This window comes from Dinoponera quadriceps, unplaced genomic scaffold (assembly GCF_001313825.1).
Source record: "Dinoponera quadriceps isolate SergipeBrazil2010 unplaced genomic scaffold, ASM131382v1 scaffold676, whole genome shotgun sequence".
NCBI lineage: Eukaryota > Metazoa > Arthropoda > Insecta > Hymenoptera > Formicidae > Dinoponera > Dinoponera quadriceps.
The window spans coordinates 941,831-967,159 of NW_014554818.1; the positions used below are offsets into that span (position 1 = coordinate 941,831).

General features: G+C 45.2%; 1 protein-coding gene across 4 annotated transcripts in view; it reads right to left on the reverse strand.

Moving 5' to 3' along the window:
• LOC106742204 (microtubule-associated protein Jupiter) overlaps positions 1 to 25,329 on the reverse strand; it is a 105,114-nt gene that overhangs the window by 27,153 nt on the left and 52,632 nt on the right. The window contains exon 1 of one of the 4 annotated variants that reach the window (XM_014614936.1): positions 14,482 to 14,956. The exons of 2 other annotated variants lie outside the window; for them this stretch is intronic. In XM_014614936.1, the coding sequence (XP_014470422.1) occupies positions 14,482 to 14,543 (62 nt within the window). In that variant the 5' untranslated portion in view covers positions 14,544 to 14,956. Of the gene's footprint in view, positions 1 to 14,481; positions 14,957 to 25,329 lie in introns of those variants that run through there. One more of the 4 variants, XM_014614939.1, reaches the window with a different exon arrangement.

Here is a 25,329-nt window from a genome sequence, read left to right on the forward strand (position 1 = left end):
AACGGAGTATACAGGGAAAGGAAAGGGGGGGCTTCCCCTTGCCGTGGGAGAGAAAGAGAGAGTCGACGATGGGTCGGGATGGGCTTTATGAGAAATTAACTAATTGGCCAATTACGTCCCGCGCAAGGCAAGGATCGGGCAGCGATAAACGATCGTCTTATTCGGTTCCGGAGAAATCGTCGATTTATCCTGGGCCCCTCGACTGCTCCCGAGGAACGACGGACTCATCCGGTTGCCCGCTCGCGCCCGCTCACCCCGAAGCTTAACGAGCGGATAATAGTTTCGATAGCTAGCCAGCCGGTCGGCCGAGCGAGCGAACGATCTATCCGGTCAGCTATCGAAATTTACTCCGACGTCGTTCGCTTTCAATCGCTTTCCATTACACGCCGATGGTAAAGCGCGGGACGCGAATAAGATTACGGATTATTAGAGCGCCGGGATAGAAATCCCGATCCGTCGCGGAACGGACACGGCCGGCGATCTCTGCTCGATCGACTCGTTTTCGATCGAGGTAACCATCACCGGTATAGATCGCCGGCCGACGATACACGCCACCTTTCGCTTCTATCGCGCGAGAAGCATGCCCGAGTGTACACGGCTGATCTTACCGTCGCGTTTTACAAGCGCGGCGCGTTTTATCCGCCGCGCCAACAGCGACGAGAGAGCTTGCAGGTAAAACCGTGCTATCGAGCTCCGCGGACGCGCGGCTTGTCCTTGTGGAAACGTTTCAATCGAGCGATAACGGGAGCACTCGACGAGAGAGAGAGAGAGAGAGAGAGAAATCGGTTGCGTTCGGCGTACGTACAGCTCGATAAAAGCGATCAGCACTTTATTGATCCGGCTGATTCGCGCCTGTACATTTAGCCGAGGTTCAAGGATACCCGATAATCGATCTCACCAATCTCTCACTGAGAGAAAAGGAACGGTCAGTCTTATTGCAGATATTCTCTTAAAATCATTAAAATTAGAGTCATTTTGATCAAGAATTCAGATTCGACCGAATCCCTCTACGAATCCGAATACGACACTGAGAGAAAAATATTTGGCATTTGTAATTAATCATCATACCGAAAGAATTACAATCAGGAGCCATTTTTCTAGTAAGTGTTACCACACGGAAAGGACATGTAGTAAGAATTATTACAAAAGTTTGCGATGCTCGAATACACCGGAATTATTATCATCAATTATATTAATATGTAAATTAATATGTAAAATTTAGTAGAAATATTAGTGAAAATAATTTTCTCACCTTAAAATTATTAAAACTTGTTCTTGTGATAAAGTTCTCGTGATAAAGTTCGCAGAAAGATTCAATTAATTTTAAATTTCCCTGGGAATTCTTAATTTTCATTTCTTGTTGCGTCCCAAAAATTAAAAAAAATGTCTGCACGTGCAGAAAGGCAACTGTCTTTAAAACTATAAGATTATTGTCGTTAACACGGCAATACTATTTTTACAGAGAAAAAAATCTCATATATAAACCAATGATAGATATTCTCATATGTAAATAAGAATATTATAATATTCTCAGAAAATTTTTCATCTTGAATTGAATACGAATAATATTTGTATCAATACAAGTTCAATCAAATCAGGAATCTTCTAAGAAGATTATAATATTCTTGTTTATACATATGAGAATATCTGTCATCGATTTAAAACGAATTTTCCCCGTGTGCAAAAGTGTTTCTCGCGATTCTATAATTGTCTCACTATGTAGTGACATTTAGATTACAGTCGCAAACATCAAACATGTATTCTCAGTGCGCTTCGTCCCGCCGAACGTTTTATCTTGTCCGAGAAACGAGCAACAATGTGACTCGAAGGGCGCGGCGACACGGCCGAGAGAGGTGCAGTCTCGCTTGTTCGTACCACTCGCAAATGTAATATCGGATATGATGATCGCCCACGAAAGTGGCAATCCGAATGCCTTACACGGCGCATCCTATCGGCCGATCTATCATGGCAGGACTTTAATGTATGCGCAGAGCGGAGTCGATGCTCCCCGCGAAGGCGCCGGGTAAAACGAAGGTGTAGCTGTGGGTGGTGTTATACCGTGGACACTTGACCCTCAAAATGCCTAAGTACACGTCAGTTAAAGGTGAATGGTGGTGGTTAGCATCGCCCACGTAATCAATCTTGCGATATTTCTCTGAATAACGAATAGAAGGCTCTACGTCACGCTCTCGCTCGCCCTCTCGCGAAATTGACAGTTTATCGTGTGACTCGCACGGCATCCCCCTTCGTGTATCGCAATTTCGCAATTTCCGGAACGCGCATATTTTTCATCCCTTTATCTCAATCTTATCATACAACGAACAATAATTATATATTTTTGTGTTATGGGATGCTGCGAAAAACTTGAGAAAAAAACCGATGGAGGTGAAAGAGAAATGGATGAACTCTCAAGTAACTCTCGAATAAAAAAATTCATATGGGTCGACCCGTGGAAGCATTTTCAACTAATTTCGCCGATCAGGCACTTTTCATTCTCACAAGTTACAAAATATTTAGGAGTAAGAAAAAATATCGCAAAATATGTAAAATACCTGAAATGCAACGCTTTACAAACGTGTTAGCGAAAGCATTGGAATATCCGATCGATCTTGTTGTCTGAGGGGCTAAAAGCTAGATTTTATTTAATTTTATCCGAAGCTACCGTTGTGCTCACTTTTTTGTTGTTTTTGCGCAATTACGCGCGCAACTCAAACGACGAGTTTAGGAAATACGGTCGTTTAAAAGGACAACCAGATGGTATCACTCGGCGATAGATAGCAACGACGTGTCTGTCTCTGCCGTTCATGACAAGTAGCTATAATCGGATCGCTTACCATGTCTGAACAAGATTAGAGTTCGCGACTCGTCTCCTATCTCTCTCACTCATTCTCTCTCTGTCTCTTTTGCTCTCTTCACCCTATCTTTATCCGCCTCTCTCGCTCCTATCGGCCCTAACAATCGCCCCGCATCGAACCCCGCGACTTTAATCATCAGGAGCGGTCACGTTACGTTTATCACGACGGCGCAATTTACGCTAATGCCTATCTTCGAGTTCCGCCTTGATTGAACCACCGCTAGAAAGCCCCCGCGCGCCCGCGCACGACATCGCACGGTTGTTTATGGTCTATAAAGTCGCCGCGAATGAAATACTTTGCGCGGTGGCCGTAATATTTTACGTCGCGCTCGCTGTAATTGACACGGACGGTGATAAGCGACTCGCGAGTGATAAGGTTGCATCGTGCCGAGAGTAGCCCGGGAAATTGGCGGAAGTACGTTCTCTAATGGAACATGTCGCGTATGTTGCGAAGCACTCATCCTCCACGCAGTCATTTCTTTACCTTTGGGCGAAGCGAAGGATGAACATTAAGAATTCTCGGGGAAGCGTAAATTCAATCGAATCTTTCTGCGAATTTTGTTACGAAAGCAAGAGCTTCGATAAATTTAATATAGATTATAATTTTAATGTAAGAATTCTTAATATTTACAATAATTTTAATCATTATTGTAAATATTATATAATAATAGAATAATAACATAATGAATAATAGAATAATTTTCTTTGTAATATAAGGATATAATTCTGATATTAAAATCGTCTAAAGGAAATCTATAAGATATATCTAAAAATTTGCACGGCAACACATTGTCGATTGATTGACTTCAAAAGAATGATTTGTCATTTCCGTTTATTATTCCGAGATTCTTAATATTTACAATAACATTTTAATACATAATTAGAATATAATATTATATTCTAATCATAATTATAATTCTAATTCAATCACAATTAAAATTCTAATCACAATTAAATCATAATTAGAATATAATATTAATATCAGAATAGTCTAAAGGGGAGATTTATATAATACACCTAAAAATTGATTGGCTTCAACAGAAAAATTATTCGCCATTTCCGTTGACCGAGGAACAATCAGGTCAGATTTTTCATTCCTTTTCAATTGGGATCACAGTTCGCGACAGACAACAATGTTGATCGAGGATGAATTCGGGAAGGGTTGGACGAAGGACTGCGGCGGTACTTCGAGCTCGATTTCTGTGAACCCAGGAATCGGCAGGAAAAGGTTAAGGGCGACGCATCTCACCGGCGGGGCTTCCGGCGCGTCACACGTCCACGATATCTACTTTCTCGCGAAGCCCCGACGAGAGCTCGCGAAGATGCGGAAGCCACTCTTCGCGAGAGTCGGCTGCGAGGGTGAGTAACCCTATTCACCGACGGAGGAGAAGGAGAGTCGCCGCGCCGGGGGGTTGTCGGCCGGCCGGACGTCTCGTCGCGCGTAACGCGACACGCTTTCGATCCTCGCGCACATGTCGAGTACGTACACGGGGACTTCGCGACTCGTTTTACACGCGGCGCGGGAGGAAACGGAAGAAAGGATCGCGTGCGAGCCGCCGCGGGTCTAGTCGGCTCGCGACGTTTCGCGACGACGCGCTTTAAACGCCGCCGTTCGAGAAGTCGTTTGTCGCTTTCCGTTTCAGCGAACGCCGCGCGGACCTCGCCTCGCGAAACCGCTAATGCAGTCGCGCACGCGATTACATTTTGATCCGAGCGAGGAGATATAGAACCGCCGAGGCGGTTGATACGCTTTTGTCCGCTCGCCGTCGAAACGGATGATTACCATAATCCCTCACCTGACATTTTAATTCGTATTTATTATTAGTGTCGGGAAGAAAACCATCGTTGATAAAGTAACGCGTGAAAAGCGTGATCGATCGCGCGCTCAGTGTGACTTAATGGGCATTCATTTCTCTGGGTTAATGTCACCTTTGGAAAATCGTGTGGAGAGAAGGAGATGGAGAATGTAGAAGAATAATGTAAGGGAACGCGAATTAATGGGACGTTGACGAGGACGAAGATAACGAGTGAAAGATTAGTATTTATGCATTGAAGAAAATAAAACGGACAAAAAGGTGGACAAATGGAAAGCGAACGGGATGAATGTGTAGGACGATTATAAACACTTGGCGAAATATGTTTTCTTTTGTTCTTCGCGTCGTATTCAAGATCTTGAAAAAATTCAAGAAAATCCAGGCTGTAAAACTGTGAATTAATGAGAAAATAAAACGAGAACAGCAGATGAATTGAAAACAAACGAAACGAGTGTTTGGGGGAATTGCAAAATAAACAATTGGTAAGACATTTTTCGTTTGTTCCTCGTATCGTATTTAAGATCGCGAAAATTTCAGACCGTACACGAGAAAGAAAGTTTGAAGAACCACCTTCGAATTATACGAACCAGAAATTCTATTTCCTTCAACCAAAACGCACGTTGTTGTCCCCTTTCTGACTAACGCAACCAGACTTCTTTCCTCTGTGTAATAACGTGTATTAATTTTTCCAATTAATAGCTCTGATTTATCTGCAGGATATTTTCACTTTCTACCATTTTCATATCCCGTTACTTCACGCATCCTAGACGTCTGCAGTTTTTTCATCGATCCCCTTCGGCACGTAATTGAATAATTATTACCGCGAGAATTCTCAGCCACTAAAACGTTGCAACTGATCCACCGGTCGATTGGACTAATCGAACTAATCAGCCTAATGGTACTAATTATTGAACAAAGGAATAGACACACAACGGAGGATACGGTCCGTAGCTGGAAAAAAAATGCGCGCACTCGGCCCACGCTAGTTTCGACGAGACGCGGCTTATTACCGCTCGTATAGAAAAGGGTTCGTTAAGCAGCCTAATCGTTGATTGATAATTACACGTGAATTAAACCCCGCCCCATTTAAGGTATCCTCTCCAATGAAATTGACATTCGTTCCCTGTTTGGTTGTCGATCGCCCTAAACGACGCGAATTGCTGGATTAATTGCGCTAATGTCTTTTCGACGTCATGAGCTTTTTTTTCCGACTACACGCGACGATCAAGCCGCTATACGCGGTCTTGTATGCATAAAGTAACGTAATTGTCTACTTTCCTGATATGACGATACCGTATCTTCCGTTTTCCATGATTATACGATTAAAATTTAATAATGAGAGAAGAGCCTATTGTATAAATACTTAATAGCTCACTATTATACACTATCTTCTCATTAAGTTTCGATCATATAATAATTAAGAACACGATAAAATCTATAAAGTTATAACTAATTAAACTTTTTAATTATCATACGTAACTAAATAGTCAAATAGCTGAATACTATCAAGTTACACTTAAACAGCTAAAAATTAATTTGGAGCCAATCGAATGTCACTTTCACAATGTTACTTTGCTCAGATCAGATCAGAGGATTTCGGGAGGATAAAGTTAATTTCTCGCGATGTAAAACGAGAAATCGGAATTTTACAGGTAGAACGAGAGACGCCGTTTGAATCGGCGGAACTTTTTCTCCACCTTTACTGTCACGACCAGTTTCCGCGATACTCGACACAGTACGTTACAGGAACAGGGTTGCGGGTTTTTCTTTCTTTTTTTTTTTTCAAGTACCTCGTCAAACGTGGAACAGGTTACAAAGAAGCTCGGTCGCGCGGCCAGAGATCGACGTCTGTTTATCACCAGTGAGGACAAAGCCGCCACTGTATCGGGCTTCAATAGAGAAAGCATTGTAACGATGAAACGTCGATGGGCGAAGCATGCGCGAATGTTCATCTTCTTGACCAGCCGATACACATCGGGTCTCGATCGAGACGATATTACGGTGTCCGCAAGACTTGTATCGGATCAAGAATCGGAGATTGGAGCACCTCCGGTTGAAAATTGGCGCATGATTAATCTGGATAAAGCGGGCGAAGCGTTCGAAATTAGTCGACTCGTCAAATTCGAATTGTTATTATCAAATACATCGCGAAAATTCTGATTATCGTTATTATTGTCATATTATTAAGTGTGCGCGCGAAACGGAGAAAAATTCTCCTTGGACAAACAGCACAAGACAAATTATATTTGTACAGCCAATGAGAAAAGTACAAAATTAAATGGCCGGATGTTTTCGAAAAAAGAGAAAGACTGCCTAATTGATGTTTGAGGATGTTCTTAGATACATTAAGGATATCAAGGAAGTTGGAGCGTTCATTAGCCAACATATTCCTACGATTAGCGGCCTAATCTCTGATCACCGATCTCCAATAGCCAGTCCGATACGGGCTTAACGAACATCGCGCGAACAGGTCGAACGGGAACGCATACACATACACCGTACGGTTGCGCGAACACGCGCGCGTGCAAAAATGCAAGCACCTGGATATCGCGAGAAATCTCCGTGTTCGGAAATCGATACGCGCCGCATGAGACGCGGTATTAAACCCGCCCCGCTTCTCGTTCTGTGTATCGCCGCCTCTGCACGCGCGGACACACATCGCGCGGATAGACGCGCGAATTTCCGCGCGAAAGTCGCTCGGCGTTTGCTTCGGAATTCGGCAACGCTCGCGAGCGCGCGCTTCGGATAATCGGAATGCAGCTCGCAATAATCGGCTCGGTGATATAAAGGCGGCCTCGCAGGAACCGAGCGCGGAGGCGTAACGGCTGAATGACGGCGCGATACAACTTCCACGGAGTTCCTCCATTCAGAACGGCCGTGCCGTTAACTCAGTGGCGTAAAGTCTCCCTCCGCTAATCTCGCACGCCGATCGCACTCGCAATTAATTCGAGCAGCCGGCCACGAAGTCATTATCAACGGCGCGCGCGCGCGCGAGAGAGAGACGAATTCCGCGGGGCACAGTGGAGTCCCGGGTGGCTCGTCGCGAGGATAGCCGCGACCGTCGGCTAGTCGGACAACGGATCGTCCCCAAAAATTCAAGTCTCGGAATTCGCAAAGTTGCACGGAGATGAAAACGTCCGGTCGAGGATTTAACGGACGGTTGAATTTAACAGACCGGACGCGTCTCGGCCGAAGGAAACGGAATTTCTGCTTCTCGTGAGCGAAATTCGGCTCTTATAACCGGAAATTCTGTTTCCTCCGTCCACCAAAACGCGCTTGCTTTGTTCATTGTCAGGTAAACTCGGGCAAACTTTTATGCCGGACATGCATAATACTGAGAGAGCGAAGCAAAATTTCGAAATTTGAAAAGTAGGACATCCCGAAACCACCAGGACAATTCCTCGAGATATTGGAAGTATGACGTTATCCCAAAACGCACGTTACAATTATGCGGGACAATTTCATGCTTCCAATATTTCGGGAGATCGTCGGATGTTCAGTTTTCCGGGATGTTGTCCTATTTTTCGAATTTCGGTGATTTTTCTTTTTTTTTCGGGAATACGCGCGTCCGCCACACTTTTTTCCTCATGTTTTCCGGCCGAAAGGCCCATCATCCTGAAATCCGTACACCGAGACCATCTCCAAAAATACAATCTTCCCGAGACGGAAGAAGGAGGCAATTGTCCCGAAAAGTTACAAAGCCGAAATCAGTAGATTTCGGGAGATCGTCCCGGATTTCGGAGCTGTGACTTCTTGGAAAACTGTCCGACACTTTTCGAACATCGACGCACTCTTTTCCCCGAGACAACGTATATGTCCGACAGTTAATATGACCGGCGACTATATTCAGGATTAACGCGAGATAAGAGCAAAGCCGCACGATCAGCCAGTGTTCAGGGACAATTAACGCCTTTTCGAACGCAGCCGTTCACCTGGAGAGACGTTCATCGCGCGGCCTCTGCGAAATCATGTCGGCGGTAATTAAGCGCGCGCGGTGACATCCGCGTAATTATCGTCGCTCGCGCGCCGGCTAACGCGTCAATTACGCGAGGGCGTTGACCACGAAGTTTTAACGAAGCTCAATTGCATAAATCCTTCGGCGCGGGTGGTGGCGACGGCGGCGCTTTCTTCGGCGTTCACGAAGATTCCCCGGGCTCTTCCTCAAATCGAGTTAATCGGACGCCGCGCGCAACCGCGCCAGGTCAACGGACACCCACGAGAAGCTGCTCTCTCTCTCTCTCTCTCTTCCTCTCGTCAATTAGTACCGGCGAATGTATAGTGAATTTCGTGCTCGCGATCAGCCCGCCATCGCGGCCGAACGTGTAATTTTATCGTAAGCGAGCCTGTCGGAAACGTCAGATTCGAGCGCAAAGTTCCTCGACCCGCGACCTCGAAAGGATTCCCCGCGGCAAAAATGTGTCGCGTGCTCCGTATTTATCAGCCGTGACGCGCGATAAGATGGAAAAGAACAGAGAGAGAGAGAGAGAGAGAGAGAGAAGAAAAGCCCGCGACACATACGTTAGAAAGTGGCAATTTTTGCGTCTAATTACCAGTCCGTTTTCTTGATTTTTCCCTTTTCGTCACGAGCTCATCTCTCCGGCACGAAGAGTTAGTTACGCGAGATCCGCGCCGGCCGATTAATTTTCGCATGAATGGTCGCGTGAAAAAAACGTCGAGCAATCAGGCGACCGGAGAGAGGAGGCTCTCGCCATCCTCATCGCGATGCGCGTACGTACGACTCTCGATAAGGCACCGAACAAGTCACGCTTTCTAAATCCAGCTGCACCACAGCAGCACCCTTCTTCTTCTTCTTCTTCGTCTTCATTTCCTCCTCTCGATCTATCGTCTCTTAATTAATGGCCTGCGCGCGAGCACGGCTTCGTATATATTCGTTTTATTCGTTGGTGGTTAAGAGATCGCGGCCCGACTAAAAATTTAGGCCGACGAGAAATTCGGCCGAGAAGAAAAAATCTCCCGCGGAGTTGTGCCGCCGATGAACGATCACGTGCGCCGGGAAAATGAGCACGGTGTGTTTGTGTGTGTGTGTGTGCATTTAGGATATCGTCGAACGATTAGCGCGTCGAATATATTCAGAAAGTCGCACGAACCGATATCGTTGCACCGGCGAATGCCAATAATTAAGTAATTTCGCGTCGCGTGCGTTGCAGAAATTGCGCGTGTCATAAACGGAAATATAATCGCCCCGTGTTTTGGGATTTTTTCTTGCGCTAAACGAAATCGCTCGATGCGAAAGATATATATATGTATCCTAACGAAATACGTTGTCCTTCCGTTTCGATGGAAACTTAAAGGCCGAAAAACATCCACCAGCGTAGAAGATCTACGAACGTTCGCGTCCTTTCCCGCTGCTATCTGCGAACCGCGCGTCGCCTCTCGCGTATTCGCTCCGTTATCAATATCCTTCGGAGGAAGTGGTGTTTCCTGAGAGTTATCCTGATAAAGCCTGTCGCACTGGGAATACCGACGCGAGCTCTCGATCGAACTCGCTAATAAATTGACTATTGCGCGCGCTTATCGCGGCCGGACGATCAAACGTTCGTGTCCCAGCTCTGATTAGATTAGAATTAAGATAATTTTTTTCACACGATTCCTCGATCCTTTGCGAGAAGGACGAGCGACAGAGGAATGAAAACCCCGGAAATACTACCCCTTTTCTTGTTAAAGTGCACATATTGCGCGTTCGATACAGTTTAAACACTTTGCTTTCGACGTATTTCGACGCAAATGATGATCCAATGAGAGAACTCGTTTTTTTTAACGATACACGGAGAAAAATAATTTGCTGGCACTACAAATTTTATGCCGTCGCGGCAAGATCTCAGTTACTGTGTGGACAGCGAAACAGCTTGTTAAGAATACTATTTTGTCACTCACTGGATTATTATATTGCTGAAAATTATACAAATAATTTTGCTACGAAACACATACAATTGCTGTAAAAACAAACTAGTGAATGTAGGAAAACACAATTTTCTTCTAACGGCAGGTTAACGTGTCATAAAAACCAAATTCACTCGGCAAAATATACGAATATGCAGTAACTATTACCGAGTGGTTTTGCTACAACAGCAGAATTATTTCCCTCCGTGTAAGTTCCCTCATTGGATCATCGGCTGGATTTTCGAGACTGCGTCAGGAAAGAAGTGTTCAGACCACTTTGAAGCTCAGGCCAACTCTCACGCCAAACTCCGATGAAACCAATCAATAATACGAATGATAATAAGAATTGCCGACCTCACCAATTTCCAGTTCTGTGATTTGTCGTTCAACAATAATCGATAGGTCAGCAATTTCTATCCGCGTTAGCGAGACGAAGCAGGTGACCACCTGACTCACGGCAATTTTAAATCGTCGATCAGTTTGATCGGAGTTGGTGAAAGCCGGAGGCCCGATTGCACCAAACTCCGATTAAGCTAAACGACGATTGACTCACAGGGATATCAACAGAAATTTCTGTTTCAGAAGAAACTGAGAAAAGGAAGGAGTTATAAGTTTCAGTCGCAATCGTGTAAGTCAATCGTCGCTCGGCTTAATCGGAATTTGGTGCAGCCGGGCCTCATTGTCTCGGCGACGCTCTCGAAGGGAGCCCTCCGCGAGGTCCATCTCTCGACACGAATATTTCGCCGGGATCGGTCGCGCGCGCGCGCCAACGAATCGTTAGCGGAGTGTGCAACATCTCGCCTGCAACATCGCGGTGGTGCAGAGCAGCGCGCTGCGGGCGAGCTCGATGACTGGGCTGGATGTAAATCGATCAGACCTGTCACGGTTGGCGGACGGAACAACCGCACGCGTTCCGCTCCGTTCTTACGTTTCCATATACTACATAGAACTATACTCCGCCGCTTATAAATAATCGGTTTAAGCGCATCCGCTTGCGCCCTACGCCGGTCCGCTCGCTCGCTCGCGCACTTGGAAACAAAAACCCGCGTCACGCCCACGATGTGTATATATGCACACGTCCAATCTTCCACGTCTCTCTCTCTCTCTCTCTCTCACACTCTCACTCATTCGCTCTTTCTTTTTTTCGCGATCAACAAAGCACGGTAGCTCGAAATCTCTTACACAACCGAGGAAGAAAGAGAGAAATAAGAGGATTACGCGCGACACGCGCGTTGGGAAATCTTTATTGCGGCTGTGGGCACGCGCCGCCTCGGAGGAGGCCTCCGCCGCGCGAACGCAATTTCGACCCTCGGTTATTACAATGGAGCCGCGACGACGTAATCGCTCCGACGAACTCGGTGTTTGACTTCGGTGAGTGAACGGTACAATCGAGTCAATAAGTAAAGAGTTGCGAGTCCCTTTTCAACAGACTACCCGAGTCGAAATTTCGGTTCTACGTTAAATCTGTTCAATTCTGCATTAAGTCTCCAAAGTTCTTCTATTGTGCTCCCTTTGATGTCAGAAATAGGAAATTATTCCCGTTTTCTCCGCCCGAGGACTTAATGTAGATTTTTAAATTTCCCTCGGGAGATCTAAATTCCCTTTGTAGCATCAAAAAAGTGCGATTTGTGTGTTTTTTTTTTGATGCTACAAATAAGAAGTTATTTCCGTTTTTTCCACTTGAAGGCTTAATGTAGAATTAAGTAGACTTAAAACGGGTACCCGAGTCGAAATTTTAAGTTCCACGTTAAGTCTTCAAGTGGAGAAAACGGCAATAACTTTCCCATTTGTAGCATAAAGGGAGTACAATAAAAAGAGTACAACAGAAGACTTTTGAACATTTAATTGCTAGAATTAAATTAGACTTGAACTAGGATTAAAATTTTGACTTGGGTAAGAAGGAACGTGGATTCTGTTGCGCTACGACGACGTTCTAAACGACGACCATTAGGAAGTTTAACTCCCGTGATGAGAAGGCGAACTGAAACTCCCCCGAAATTCCTGCATGACGCTAATGCCAATGCTCGCCGGCCTCGCGTGATCGATACGAAATGGGGAAAATTCCAAGTAAGACTGCGAATTTCTTCTTAATCGATTAAGAAGGTACGTTGATCCCTATTTCACGATGACGGCGTTCTATGCGACGACCATTAGGTAGATTCAAATCCCACGGGTGAGAAATCGACCCGAGACTCGCCCGAAATCCTCGTGGAACGTTAATGTTAATCAGCCGGCACCACATAATCGATACGGGATAAGGAAAAGTCCAAGTATGATTGCGAATTACTTCCTAACCGATTAAGAAGGCACCGTCGGTTCTGTTTCGCGAAGACGACGTTCTACGTGACGGCCACTAGAGAGATTTAATTCCCACGGTGAGAAGTCGAAACTTCCCCCCGAAACTCTCGTGGGACGCCAATACTCACCGGTACCGCGTAATCGATACGAAGCGGGGAGGTTCGTTAAAATCCGGAGAAAGGGAAACATTGCCGAGCACTCTCGCAATTGCGCGGTTCGCGTCGCACGACCTCGCGAGCTCGAAAGCGCATACAAGTCAGCGCAGGGGATTCTGAGCCACTCAGAGTGCAGCGTCAGAGGATAAACATCCCCCTGTGCCCTAATAGCACCGTCTGTCGGATCGATGCTGAGGAGGCGAGATACAGCAGCGACAGCTCAGTACGCACCGACGAACGTTCGGCTCGATACTAGATAACTGGATAGTTCAACCCCTTTTCTTCAGCGGATATTATTCCCCTCGTACTCTCCGCCGATAAAAAAATGACTCGAATGCCAGTGTTTATGCCCCCTCGAGTATGCATGTGAGAAGTGTGTCGCGCAAAACTAATGTAGAACGAGACGAGAAAATCGTGGCGCAAAGACCACCGACCGCGATAAACAATGATTTAATAATGACGGAAAGTGTGATACACCTTCCGACGCGGAGGTTGTACGAAAGAACGCGAGCGAATAAGAGTCGAACGTTGCTCTCGTAGCGGAAAAATTTAACATCGAATTATGTAGACGTGTAATACATAGGTTCGTAAAGAACTGTGTATTAAAAACGGTCTATCTAAATTTTTATATCATTCTAACAAAGTGAATATATGTTAATATATTTGTATACTTTTTAACATAATTCCCGTGTTAGGGTAACACAAAAATTTAGTTGGACCGCTTTGTAACGCGAAACTTTTTACCATGTTATTACAAAAAATTATTGTTTATTATGCAACGCGTATTTCACCGTTACCGTTTACTCTATTATATTTTTGCGCCAAAATGGCCCAAGACAGCGACCGGAACGTTCGAATAGCACAGTAGCTTAACCAATACGATACATATTTACAAAATTTGACTCGCTAAATTTCGTCGCAAGATCAATGCTTGACTCTCACTTACTCTATCGTTCAATTTCCCCGCTAGTAAAGTAACCCAACGACCGCACCGTGCTGAAAATTAGAGACCAGTACGATCCTGACAGCTGAGTTTGGAGAGAACCGCAACGCGACAGTTCGCCGTGATCGCACTCGCGGAGGCGAGCTTGTGCATCGGCGCTCAATGATTCGCCCGGTGCATCTACCCGAAGTCAAACACGACGAGCTATCGATTTATTGCCCTGGGGCTCCTCTCTCTCTCTCTATCTCACCCTATCCCTCTTTTTTTCACGAGGACGCGCGCTGAAATCTCTTCAAGTTTATGGGAAATCAATCGTGCCGGCGAGGCGGTACTCGCGTTGAAACGGGATAAAGAAATGAAAAGTTGAACGCGCGCAGTTCGCGGCCGAGAGTGTCGCCCGTGGGAAGTCCGCACTGCGGTACGCTCCCACTTTCTCTCTCTCTCTCTCTTTCTCTCTCCTTTCTATTTCCACTTCTACCTCTCTCTTTCTCTCACCCGCCCGCTGTCGTTATTTACCTCTTCTTCCCGTATCCGACATTGTCGAGCTCGACGTGTCTGTACGCAGCGTAAGTGGCCATGACAATCCCCCGGGACTCAAGCTCGTAGAAGGTGGATTCCTAGGCGACGACCTCGAGGATGCCGGCTGGGCTGGTTCTGCTCTCCCTGAGCGCGAGATATCACCCCTTCCTCGCTCGGGAGCCGAACGAGAATCGCGAACGTGAGAGGCGCGCGAGTCTGGCGAACGCGCGCGCACCGTTCTCCTCTTCTCGTCCTCGTGCGTACGTTCGCGAAAACTTCGGCTGTCTTCCGCGGCTCGGAGGACCTCCTCACGTCTCGGTCGCAGCTGAGAACTTGCTTCCTCTCTCCCTTTCCCTCTTTCTCTCTCTCTCTCTCTCGCTCGCTCGCTCGCTCACCGGTGGCTGGCGCGGTGCGTGCTGGTGCCGCGAGTTCGGCCGAGAAACTGACGGTCGAACGAGGATCCAGCCAGTATATAACGCCTCCTCCACCGGTGTGTGTGCCTGCCTGCCTCGTGTGCCCGTCTCTCTCTCTCTCTCTCCCCGCTCTGTCCGTCTCTCACTCTTCCTATCTCTCTCCCTCTCGTTGGTCGTTCCGCTCTCTCTCTCTCTTTCTCTCCCTCTTCCACGCTCGCTTCCTCCCCCTTCCCGGCAGGAGCCGCCGCGAGAGAGAGAGACTCCACCACTTCCACCGCGGGTACCCCGGCAGTGCCGTATGCACTTCCACCCCCGTCGACGCGCCCGAAGCACGGGAGAGACGACGACGACGCCGACGCCGGGCGTCGTGCATTCACCTCAATCAATACGCTCGGCGAACTAGACCGGCGGGGAAGTGGGGGTGCAGGAGGAAGAGGAGGAGGAGGCGAGAGGGAGGATGAGGATCCACCGGCGCGTAGGCATCGCTCGTTGCACATGCACGCCGCTGCACGTGCGGACGACGCACCGAGGTAATGAGCGCGGGGCACAGCGCGCCGGGCCGGAAGACGGCTCGAAAGGGCGGGCCGAAACGCTCGACGTGCCGCTTTTCGACAGTGCTTTTGTTTTGGCGCACGCGAGATTTTGTGTGTCCCTTTTTTTCCTTTTCGTTTCCTCCCGTGTTGCGGGAGTTGCGCCCGATTCCATGGTGGTGGTATGAAGATGGGAACGGGGGGGAGGGGCACCGGGAGGAGTGCTTGCGCGTTTTCCAAACGGGAGGATACACACGAGGACACGGATGTTCACGCGCGCGCGCGTGCGCGAGATCTGCGAAGTTGACTCTTTTGGATCCTCGGGCATAGTTTCCGGAATTATTTGAGTTTCTTTCTAGAATTAATTATGTCGCGTGACGGGGGGAGATTACAATAGAACGCGGGAAAAGTGCTCGAGACGGTCACGTGCAGCGAATTAGCTCCTCGAATGAGTCTTTCTTACTGAGTTCCCCGTCACGTACGTGTACTGAGTCGAAATTTCAAATTCTATATTAGGTCTTCAAGTGGGGAAAAAGGAGATAATAATAATAATTCCCATTTGTAGTATGAAAAGAACGCAATAAGTGCTCTCTCGATGCTACAAATGGGAATTAAGACCTCCAGAGTCGACATTTTGGTTCTACATTAAGTCTTCCAGTAGAGAAAAAAGAAATAAGTTCCCATTTGTAACATCAAAGGAACATAATAGAAGACTTGTGAAGACGTAATGTAGAACTAAACCAGATTTAATGTATGACTAAAATTCCAACTCTGCTGCCTATTATTGTGCGTTTGAAAGTCTCTCTGGGAAATATCTTCGAAGCTTTTAATTATCTCGATTTTGATGTGGCACTCCTCCCGGCCGCCAATTCAACGGTCAAAGCGATTTTTTCCTCGCAGCCGACGCCTTTTATCGGCTTTTTAAATATTTAGTTTACGCCATGCGACGGCCGCGTGCCGCAGAGCGACAGTGAAGTGTCCACACGGAAATGTTAGACGTTTCATATCGGGTGAAGCTCATAAGCGCTATCGTGCGACACAGCCGCCGCCGTCAGTCGAAACACTGTCACGGACTTCGTGGATCCGACGCATATCGGAAATATAAGGAATGCCTTTCGTATGATTTCACGACTCGTAGTCAATGAAACACAGAGCCGAAGTCTAACAGACAGTCGTTTCGCAAGTTTCACGACGACCGTCAAAGTTCTCTCGAAATGTTCCTCGAACTGTAATGCTCGAATCGTTACGACACACATCATGCACACACGCGCGCGCACACACATGCCTATGTGAATGCTGGTAGTGTGTCACTGATTGCATGCGATTGATACCTCAGAATGAAGACATATGTCGTATAATCAATAATATAAAGAAGAAGAACGTAAACATTACGTCAAGTATTCTAGTAAGTCGTAATTGGTCTCGGATGATCTTGTCTGCGATGAACCGCTAAATTGGCCGCGATATCATTAATTACCACCCACCGTAAGAGTTAAAGAAAGACGGGTGTAACAAACGATAACTGTCGGCGCTACCCGTGACCTGGGCAACGATTTCCGTCTCGCTGGAAATATCGTATTTCTACGACGTTATCCAACAGACAGATATAATTACATATTGCAACTTTATAGCGCACGTGGGCGGTCAGTAAAAAGCGACGTCGCGCATCTCCCTACGCCTCGCATCCGCGCCTTCGGTCTAGCCCGACAATTCTCGTTTCCCGGTTTCCTGACTGAGAGAACGACACGCAATACGAACGCCGCTTTATTGTTTATCTCATATGCAATTGCATATTTGCGAATTTTACGGCGACCACGAACGGAAAATTCGTGAAAGATTGTTCTCTTGACTATTCTTATGGTTAAAAAAAAGAGGATGTTATCCTCTAAAATAACTATATTTTTCTCTCAATATATATACTACTATACTGTATATTACTAAATGCCATTAAATGATTTGTAAATGCTCACTGATTACTAAATCGCTTTCAAATCCGGCAAATCAAAGCGATTCCCCGAGTTGCTCAAGAATCGTTACGGACCACTTGAAAAGTCCGAACCCCAAATTTAAGTTATCCCCCAACTCTCGAAAACACCATCGCGCGTAAAAGATAAATTGGGAACGAGACGAGACCCGAATGACACACAGGAGGGAGGAGGGGGCCGGAGGGGACACCGTCGATCTGTGTTTCGAGGGTTTCATCGGTTGCGCCCTTTGGGTGCGAGGGTGCACGGCACGTGTAAAGGATATCAAAAGGGTCGCGGTCGGTCCACAAGCGGCGCGGCGGGACGTCCTTACGAGAGGGGGGGGGGGGGGTTTTTCGGTCGGAACCCCTAAGGTTCTTTGCGTAATTGACCGATTAAATCGCTGTCGCGCCCCTTTACGACGGATGACAGACGCATCGAGTTACCCGGGAGGAATTGGGCGACGACCCGATACGGCGATTCGCAGTCTGGTAATTTCATCACGCTCCGATACGCGCGCGCGCGTGTATCCGCCGACGTAATGGCACGAATTTTACGCGCGTGCGGATCAAGTCGCGCGGAATCGCTCGAATTTCGACGCCCGTCGACGCTTCGCCCTTTGCGGAACGGCTCGGGGTATTCGCGCTGCGATAGTCAAACGGGAGCGAAAATTGGACGAGGATGTGTATAAGCGGCGATACCACTGCGGGGAAATTTGTCAATTACTCAATCGAGATGTTCGTTCAACGAAACATTTTATTTGAAAACACTCGTTGAATGATGTGATGAAAGAAATGGTCGCTTTTCAGTTTGAATTATATATTTTGTGCTTGTGATATTCGTACACAAAGTTTCGATATGTTAATATTTATTAGAACAAAATCCGGTAGTCTTTATTATTACTTTATTATTTGCTATTATTATTATTATTTATTACATAAACGGAAAAGGCGTTTTTCCTTTCGGACAAATATACAATTAGTTGCATCTGAAATTGCAGAGAATAAAGTAAAATAGCTGAATTAAAAATATTCAAGATAAAAATTACAGAAACATCAAGATAAGAAACTAATAAGTTTAGCTCCGAGAGTACATTACGAGATAAATTAAAACAATCGATATTATTGGACATCGCGTTAGCTAATCACACAGTTATTATTATTATTATTTAATCTTCTTAATTGTGTGTTCGCATTGCGTCTAAATATGCGTTTACATTTTGACTGTTGACTATTCGGCTAATTGTCATTTCTGTAGCTTGAAATTGTATCAATAGGTTACCATTTTAACTTACGTCATTTTGGACACGACTAGAAGAACTAGTGAATTTCAGCTCAATAATAAATGCTAAGTTTTTATCGAAAGTCAGTGTACATACCGTTAAGTAGGTGCACGTTGCGAAAAACTTGAAAGATTACTCGCCTTGCCTGCATTCGCGAGAGCCTTATCTTTAGAGGTCAAAAGCCCCGTTTGAAAATTTTCCTCTTAATGCAGCCGATGCACTATGCGATAACACACGAAACCCGTCTCTCGTCTGTGGCACGCATACACATCGACTGCATCGCGCCCATTGTGGTTTCTGTGTGTCTCTTTAGAGTAAGTTCAGCGTCGGGCTTTGCGTTGCCAGTCTGAACATCGTTAGAGGAATAGTGGTGCATTTGCACAGGTTGTTCCAAAGACCGATGCGCTTTCAGTTGCGGACTAAAAGATCTCGCGATCACTTTATCCCCGTAAATGATCGAAAATTACATCGCGATATGTAAACAAAAATGAATGCGTCTATACGATATAATCTTCAATGAAACTATTAACGGCACATACACGCATAATTTACATAATAAATAAATGATTAATAAATTAAATGATTAATAAAATAAAAAAATGCATATAAATAGTAATAACATTAAAAAATATATTATTATTATTTTATACAAAATAGTGCATGTCTTTTAGTTTTATATTAAAGAGGAACGGGGGGGGGGGATATTAAAGGGAATCTGTCAAATAGACAAATAAAAGTAAAAATTATTCCAATTACCGAGACGGTTGATCTCAGATATATCCGATAAACGAAAAATCGCTGAGAGAAAAGTTCGGTTTTGAATCTTTGAAATACTTGGATTTCGGGGCAACCTGTACGAGCCTCGTACGCGAAACAACCGTCGCAATGTCTTTTGCACGGTATCTGGGACAAGCGTTGCCGGGGGTGAGAAAGAAAGCCGGTGATGTATCTCGGGAACCTTTTTACGGCAGTTTGTTCGCGCAGCTCTGTATGCGACGAATCTTAATACTCGCGATTCCACGCATTCTCCGAGGCCTCAAGTGTCTCTTTTCGCGAGTACGAGCGCGAACGTGAGTCATTTGTGCACGAGGAACGCGTTAATTACACCGAGAAATCTCTATCAATTCGGACTTTTACCGCGCAAATCGAGGGTAAAGAGCTCTCCTCTGCGCTTAATCGTTTCCCCGCCTCTCGGCGACGCGTCATTTCGCACGGAGAGAGAGAGAGAGAAAGATTTCGTTTTCTTTTTTTTATGCGCGATCGAAGCAAACAGAACCGTGATTGCGAGCTCCAGACTCAACGGTTCGTCGGGAAACACCGGGTCGCGCGGATTTGCGTAGTCACGACTTTATTTCTCGTGGCGATAAAGAGTAATACCGCGAGAGAACGAGTCTCGTTGAATCCGGACGTGTTACTCGTAGATCTTAACGTGAACGTATCCACGATGGCCTCCCCTTTTAACGGTGCTTCCTGTACGGAACGGAAGTTTTCGCATCGCGGGAGAACCCGTTTCCCGCCCGGTCTGGTGAATTATCAGGCGGCTCATTCGAAGTGCGTTCGGTCGCATCCGTCCGATTCGAAGAGTACTTTCGACACAGCAATTATCGCATTACGTTCATTTGCTTCGCTAATTTCTGAATATCGTTAGAAGAATGAACAGTAGCGGTAGACCCTTTTTCCCCTGGAACTTGCAAATTTTTTTGACAAGTTTGCTGCAAGGAAAAGAATTTGGTATATTAACCGGAAAGAGGGAATAACCAGCATTTTGGTTGAAGGAAACAGAATTTCTGATTATAAGAATCACGTTTGCGTCATAGGAGCCAGGAATTCTGTTTCCTTCAATCAGAACGCATCTAGTTGCAAAAAAATAAAAAAAAATAAATTAAATTAATTTAAAATTAAATTTTGACGCTCTGACGCTCTCAGGAATTTACGCCTATTTAGACGGCCTATAGACTAATAAGAACCTACTTTGACGATACTGATAATTGTCAACTTCTCTTTTGAACCTTTGATTATGCAGATATGATGCCTTGAACAATTTATTTTGACGCTAAAACAGCGAAAACGGAAATTTAAAGCATCATGGGTCAAAGTAGAGGTTATATTATATTATTAGAATTGAAACTGAACTTATTTTACTATCTTAATTTCTACTATGTTGTAGAATTTAAAAAATGTTTAACACAGAACCAAAATTTCGACTCGGGTACTCGTGTGATGTAAGGATCTCTCACGAGAAACTACTGTCACGTATGATGGCAAAAAATTTGTGTTATATCTACATTATTCAATCAAGTGTTTTACACATTAATGTAGAAAAAAATACAAAGTATTTATGGGAAGAATCCCTATCCCCCTCCCCACCAATAAGTCTCGATAGCGAACATGTTAAAAAAACAAATGCAATTAAACAATTAAACTCTTTGATTAAATATACGACAAAGCATTAGATTTTAGTTTAATGCTAGTCTAGTCTAGTCTGGTTGTATATTTCCTTGCCGCCGGTCGGTGGTTGGGAATGTACATGGTTCTGCTCTTACGTTGTATAAAAAGTAAGAGGAGGAGAAAGAGAGAGAGAAAGAGAAAGAGAGAGGAAGAGAGAGGAAGAGAGAGGGAAAGTTTCTTTCGAATTTACCAGCTGACACTTCGGGCATTTCTTCGATCGTAATCCATTTTCGTGATCAGATTAAACGCGGCCGAAGTTCGTTGGCGCGGAGCCAATTATTCCGGAAATTCGCCGACTGGCGGCGGCGACGGCCCTTACGTGAGTTCGCGATGAAACCCGAGAGATCTCGAACACGTTGCGAAAGCGGACTACACGTGTTCTCCGCGGTTAGATACTCATTCGATGCGTGATTAATGCGCTCGCGCTCGCGGCTCCTATCGAACGATAACACCGGCGGATCGTAGAGCACACACCGTGGCATCATCTCCTCGGGATATGGCGGATGGATACATCCGTAGTGGTTGTTAAATCTCTCGGGCGATTCGAGAAAAATTGCCGGCGAGCGCGTCTCGGACGATAATGGATTTTTCAATCGCGCGGCACAGAAGAATTGAGAATCGAATCGAGAAATCCAGTCGTGTATACGAATTGAGTCGCATTAACATCGACGTTCCGACATTCCCGACTCTTGTTCGCCTGTCAACAAAACGCTCGTGGATCTCTTAGTCACCGATCTCCGATTTTCTTCCCCCTGTTTCATTGTACTTTGAAAAAATGTGAAAAACTTTGAAAAAAGAATACGTTGATAATTCGAACAAAGGAGAAACAATGTCAGCTTTAATATCTCGAGCTTGAGGTGAGCTCTGCTGGTTTGGTGCTTCCGGAGAAGTAGCCCTAACAGTGTCGGTCATCTCTTTGGTAAAGAAGGATTCTGGGAAAACCAGTGGATTAAATGGATAGATCGCACATTTTCTGAACCCAGCAATAGCTACTTCAAGCGTAGCAAGAACAAACTCGTCCCATTAGTGAGGACTACCGCCTTGGTTTTCGAACCTTCGAAAAGGCTGTTTCAACGCCCGCAACTTTACCGAATTGCATTCGAATAATATTCAATAAAAGTTCAAGTCGAGCAAACACCAAATGCAAAGAAATCTTGTTCTCTGTGTACCTTCCGAATTAAGTCGCTAAATTGCCAACTGAAGCTTTGACAAACTTGATTATGAAGGGAACGAGGTCGGAAGTAGGAAGGTTTCTGCTGTCTCAAGGGTGAAATGAATCACGGTTTGACGAAAGAGAGAGGGAGAGAGAGAAAGATAAACATTTTCGATCCGGGAACTCGACGAATACACGCGACTGCCGGAAGGTTGAGAGCACCGCTGCTGCTCTCTCATGGGCGGAGTTCCGTCGCTCTCCTCTCGTGGAACGGCGGCAACGAAACGCGGTTACACACTCAGTTTCCGTTTCAAGCGGACGCACAGCAACGGGCAATGCCGCGCGGGATGAGCATTGCTCGGCAAAAGGAATGCAAGAGCCCACGAAACTAAAATACAGCGGGCTAACATTAGACGAACGCTAGGCGTCCGCGATATTTTATTTTTACGATTATGCCGCATCGGCGAGTCTGGTAAAAGAGCGAGAGAGAGAGAGAGAGAAAGAGAGAGAGAGAGAGAGAGAGAGAGAGAGAGGGGGGAGGAGGGGGAACGATGTTACGGGGACGAGACGCCGGACACACCGAGAGATTGTTGACTCCGGTGGGAAAAACGAATCGCGGGGCAGAAATTCGTTCCTCCGAAGAGAGCATTAAATCTGCCGACGTCTCGCGAATATATTTCGCAAGAATTATACGTAATGATAATCTTTATTTACAGGAAAATCCTCTAGTGTACGTAAGTAAACACGAAGTATACATAAGTGTACATAAAAAAATCATGACAGGCGCAAATAATTATAAAAATAAGAAACAATGTGTGACTAGCAAAACATATATAATATATACATAAATGTAAAGTTAGGTCATTAAATAAGTCAAAGTCAGGTTAACCGAAAAACAAAATTAATATTCAAAGCTGTATACGGAAGAAAATCGAGTTACATTAACCAAAAAAGGAACAATCAGAAGCGTTCTGGTTGAAGAAAACAGAATTTCCGGTCCTTACGGCCTAAATGTGGCTCTTGTAACCAGAAATTTTGCTTCCTTCAACCAAAATCTGATTGTTACCTTTTTGGTTTATACAAACTTTTTTTTCGTGAAAGATTGCGTCTAAGATGGAGCTTTTAAAAATTGACAATGATCCATGGAAAAAGTCCCCAAAGTCAGATATTGTGTTCGCTGTTGTGATACAAATGTAATATTGTATTATTATTCTAACCAACTTATATTAATGAAGTAAAAAAAAAACTAGGGTATATAGTATCATTATTGTAACTCATTCTGCAATTTAATATATAGCGTCTATATAAAGCGAACGAATTTCACGCGGCATCTATCTCGACAGAGCTAGAAATCCTGAATATGTTGGATATTAAAGACATCCTGCTTATTATAGAAGATTTCTCAAAACCGGATTTCTTAATTGGAAAATTTTAACGACGATCGCGATATATATCTCCGAGCGATCCGGAGATGCGGCCGTCGTTTCACGGATGAAAATAATCCAGCTAAATTCGGTGGGATTCCAGTTTATTTCTTTTCCTTTACCATGTTCCCCATTTTCAAGGAATCTTCACGACGAGGCATGCGAGAGTCTCGTTCACGCGACACGAAGATTCCCCTCGGATAAATATTCGCAGCGCGGCAATTAAAAACGATGAGCCAAGGACACACGTCGAACGCTCGACGGTGACGACGATCTATAAGCGTCGTTGTTTTAGAGACCACGGGAAGAATCGGTCCAAAGGCGGCCTTCGTGATGCTTCAGTGGAGCGGATGAGCATTAGGCAATCGAATCCGCCCGTAAACTGCGTCGCAGTCAGCAACGATCTTGCGTCAATGTCGATCGACGGAAGAATCATCCAATTTTGCAACGGACGATTAATAGCCGATCGACGACGCCGATGCCGGGCAGCGCGACGGCGCCGCCCTCGTATGATCGGATCTCGACGAGAACATGCCTCTCGTCGTCCAGAAGCGAATACGTCGACGGGACGCGCGGTTCCGCGTGATCTCCGCGATAGAAATCCAAGACGCTCGACGCGCGTCGCGAGGACGGAGGAGACAGACGAGAAGAAGACGAATCGGCTGATGTCGATTGAGAAGTGACGGCCGATACGTAACGCGTAAGTGGAATCGCAACGAAGCAGCAAGACGAGCATTAAATAATTATCGGTGAATTAATAATTATCAGTGACGCAATTATCAGCCGATTATTCATTAATTCTGCTCGTCTCGAGCAGAATTAATGAGCCAGCTGATTATAATTATATATTTTCATAATTTCAATAAAATTATCATTCATAAAATAATTATAATTTCGTATTTTAATGAAATTATAACTTATATTAAAGTTATAAATATTAATAAACGATCGATTGATTATAATTTTATACTTTCATAATCTTAATAAAATCATAATTTCGAGATTTTTATGAAATTATATATAATTTATCATTTTTCTTAAGTATCTCGAAAGGGTTTTTCTTCTTTTCGGGCTGATGAATGATTACTAAGTAACTACTAGATACGTTCACCGACATGATCGATTTGCTCGATACAGGGAATACGGTAAAATGCTCGAGCAGTCGTGGTATATTTTTCAAGCTGCAGTTGTGCGCTCTCGATACCGCGACCGCGCCTCCAAGAGCTAACAGGACTTATCTTAACAGGAATTGGGTCTTAATGTGCGATGATGAATCATCGTCTGGATTGTCCGGCTTTCGATCGTTTAGAATAAATACACGAGCATATCGCGATATCTACGCAACATGATTCACTCACGTGTACACTTGTTAATTGATTTATAATGTTCTCGGTGAAGAAGTTAAGAAAACAGTGTGACCGATTATCTCTCACGGCGTTAAGGGATACTCGATTGATCTTCCATCGAGTCTACGATACGATGATGCGAACACCTCGAGGGATTGACAGACCAATAAACGAAACGTCGAACGTTTCAGCCGGGATTACGTGATTTAAACCCGCTCGAAACTTTTCGCGATAAAGAATGCATGTGGCGGTGAGATGGAAATATCGGGTTGAGTCGTAAACAAC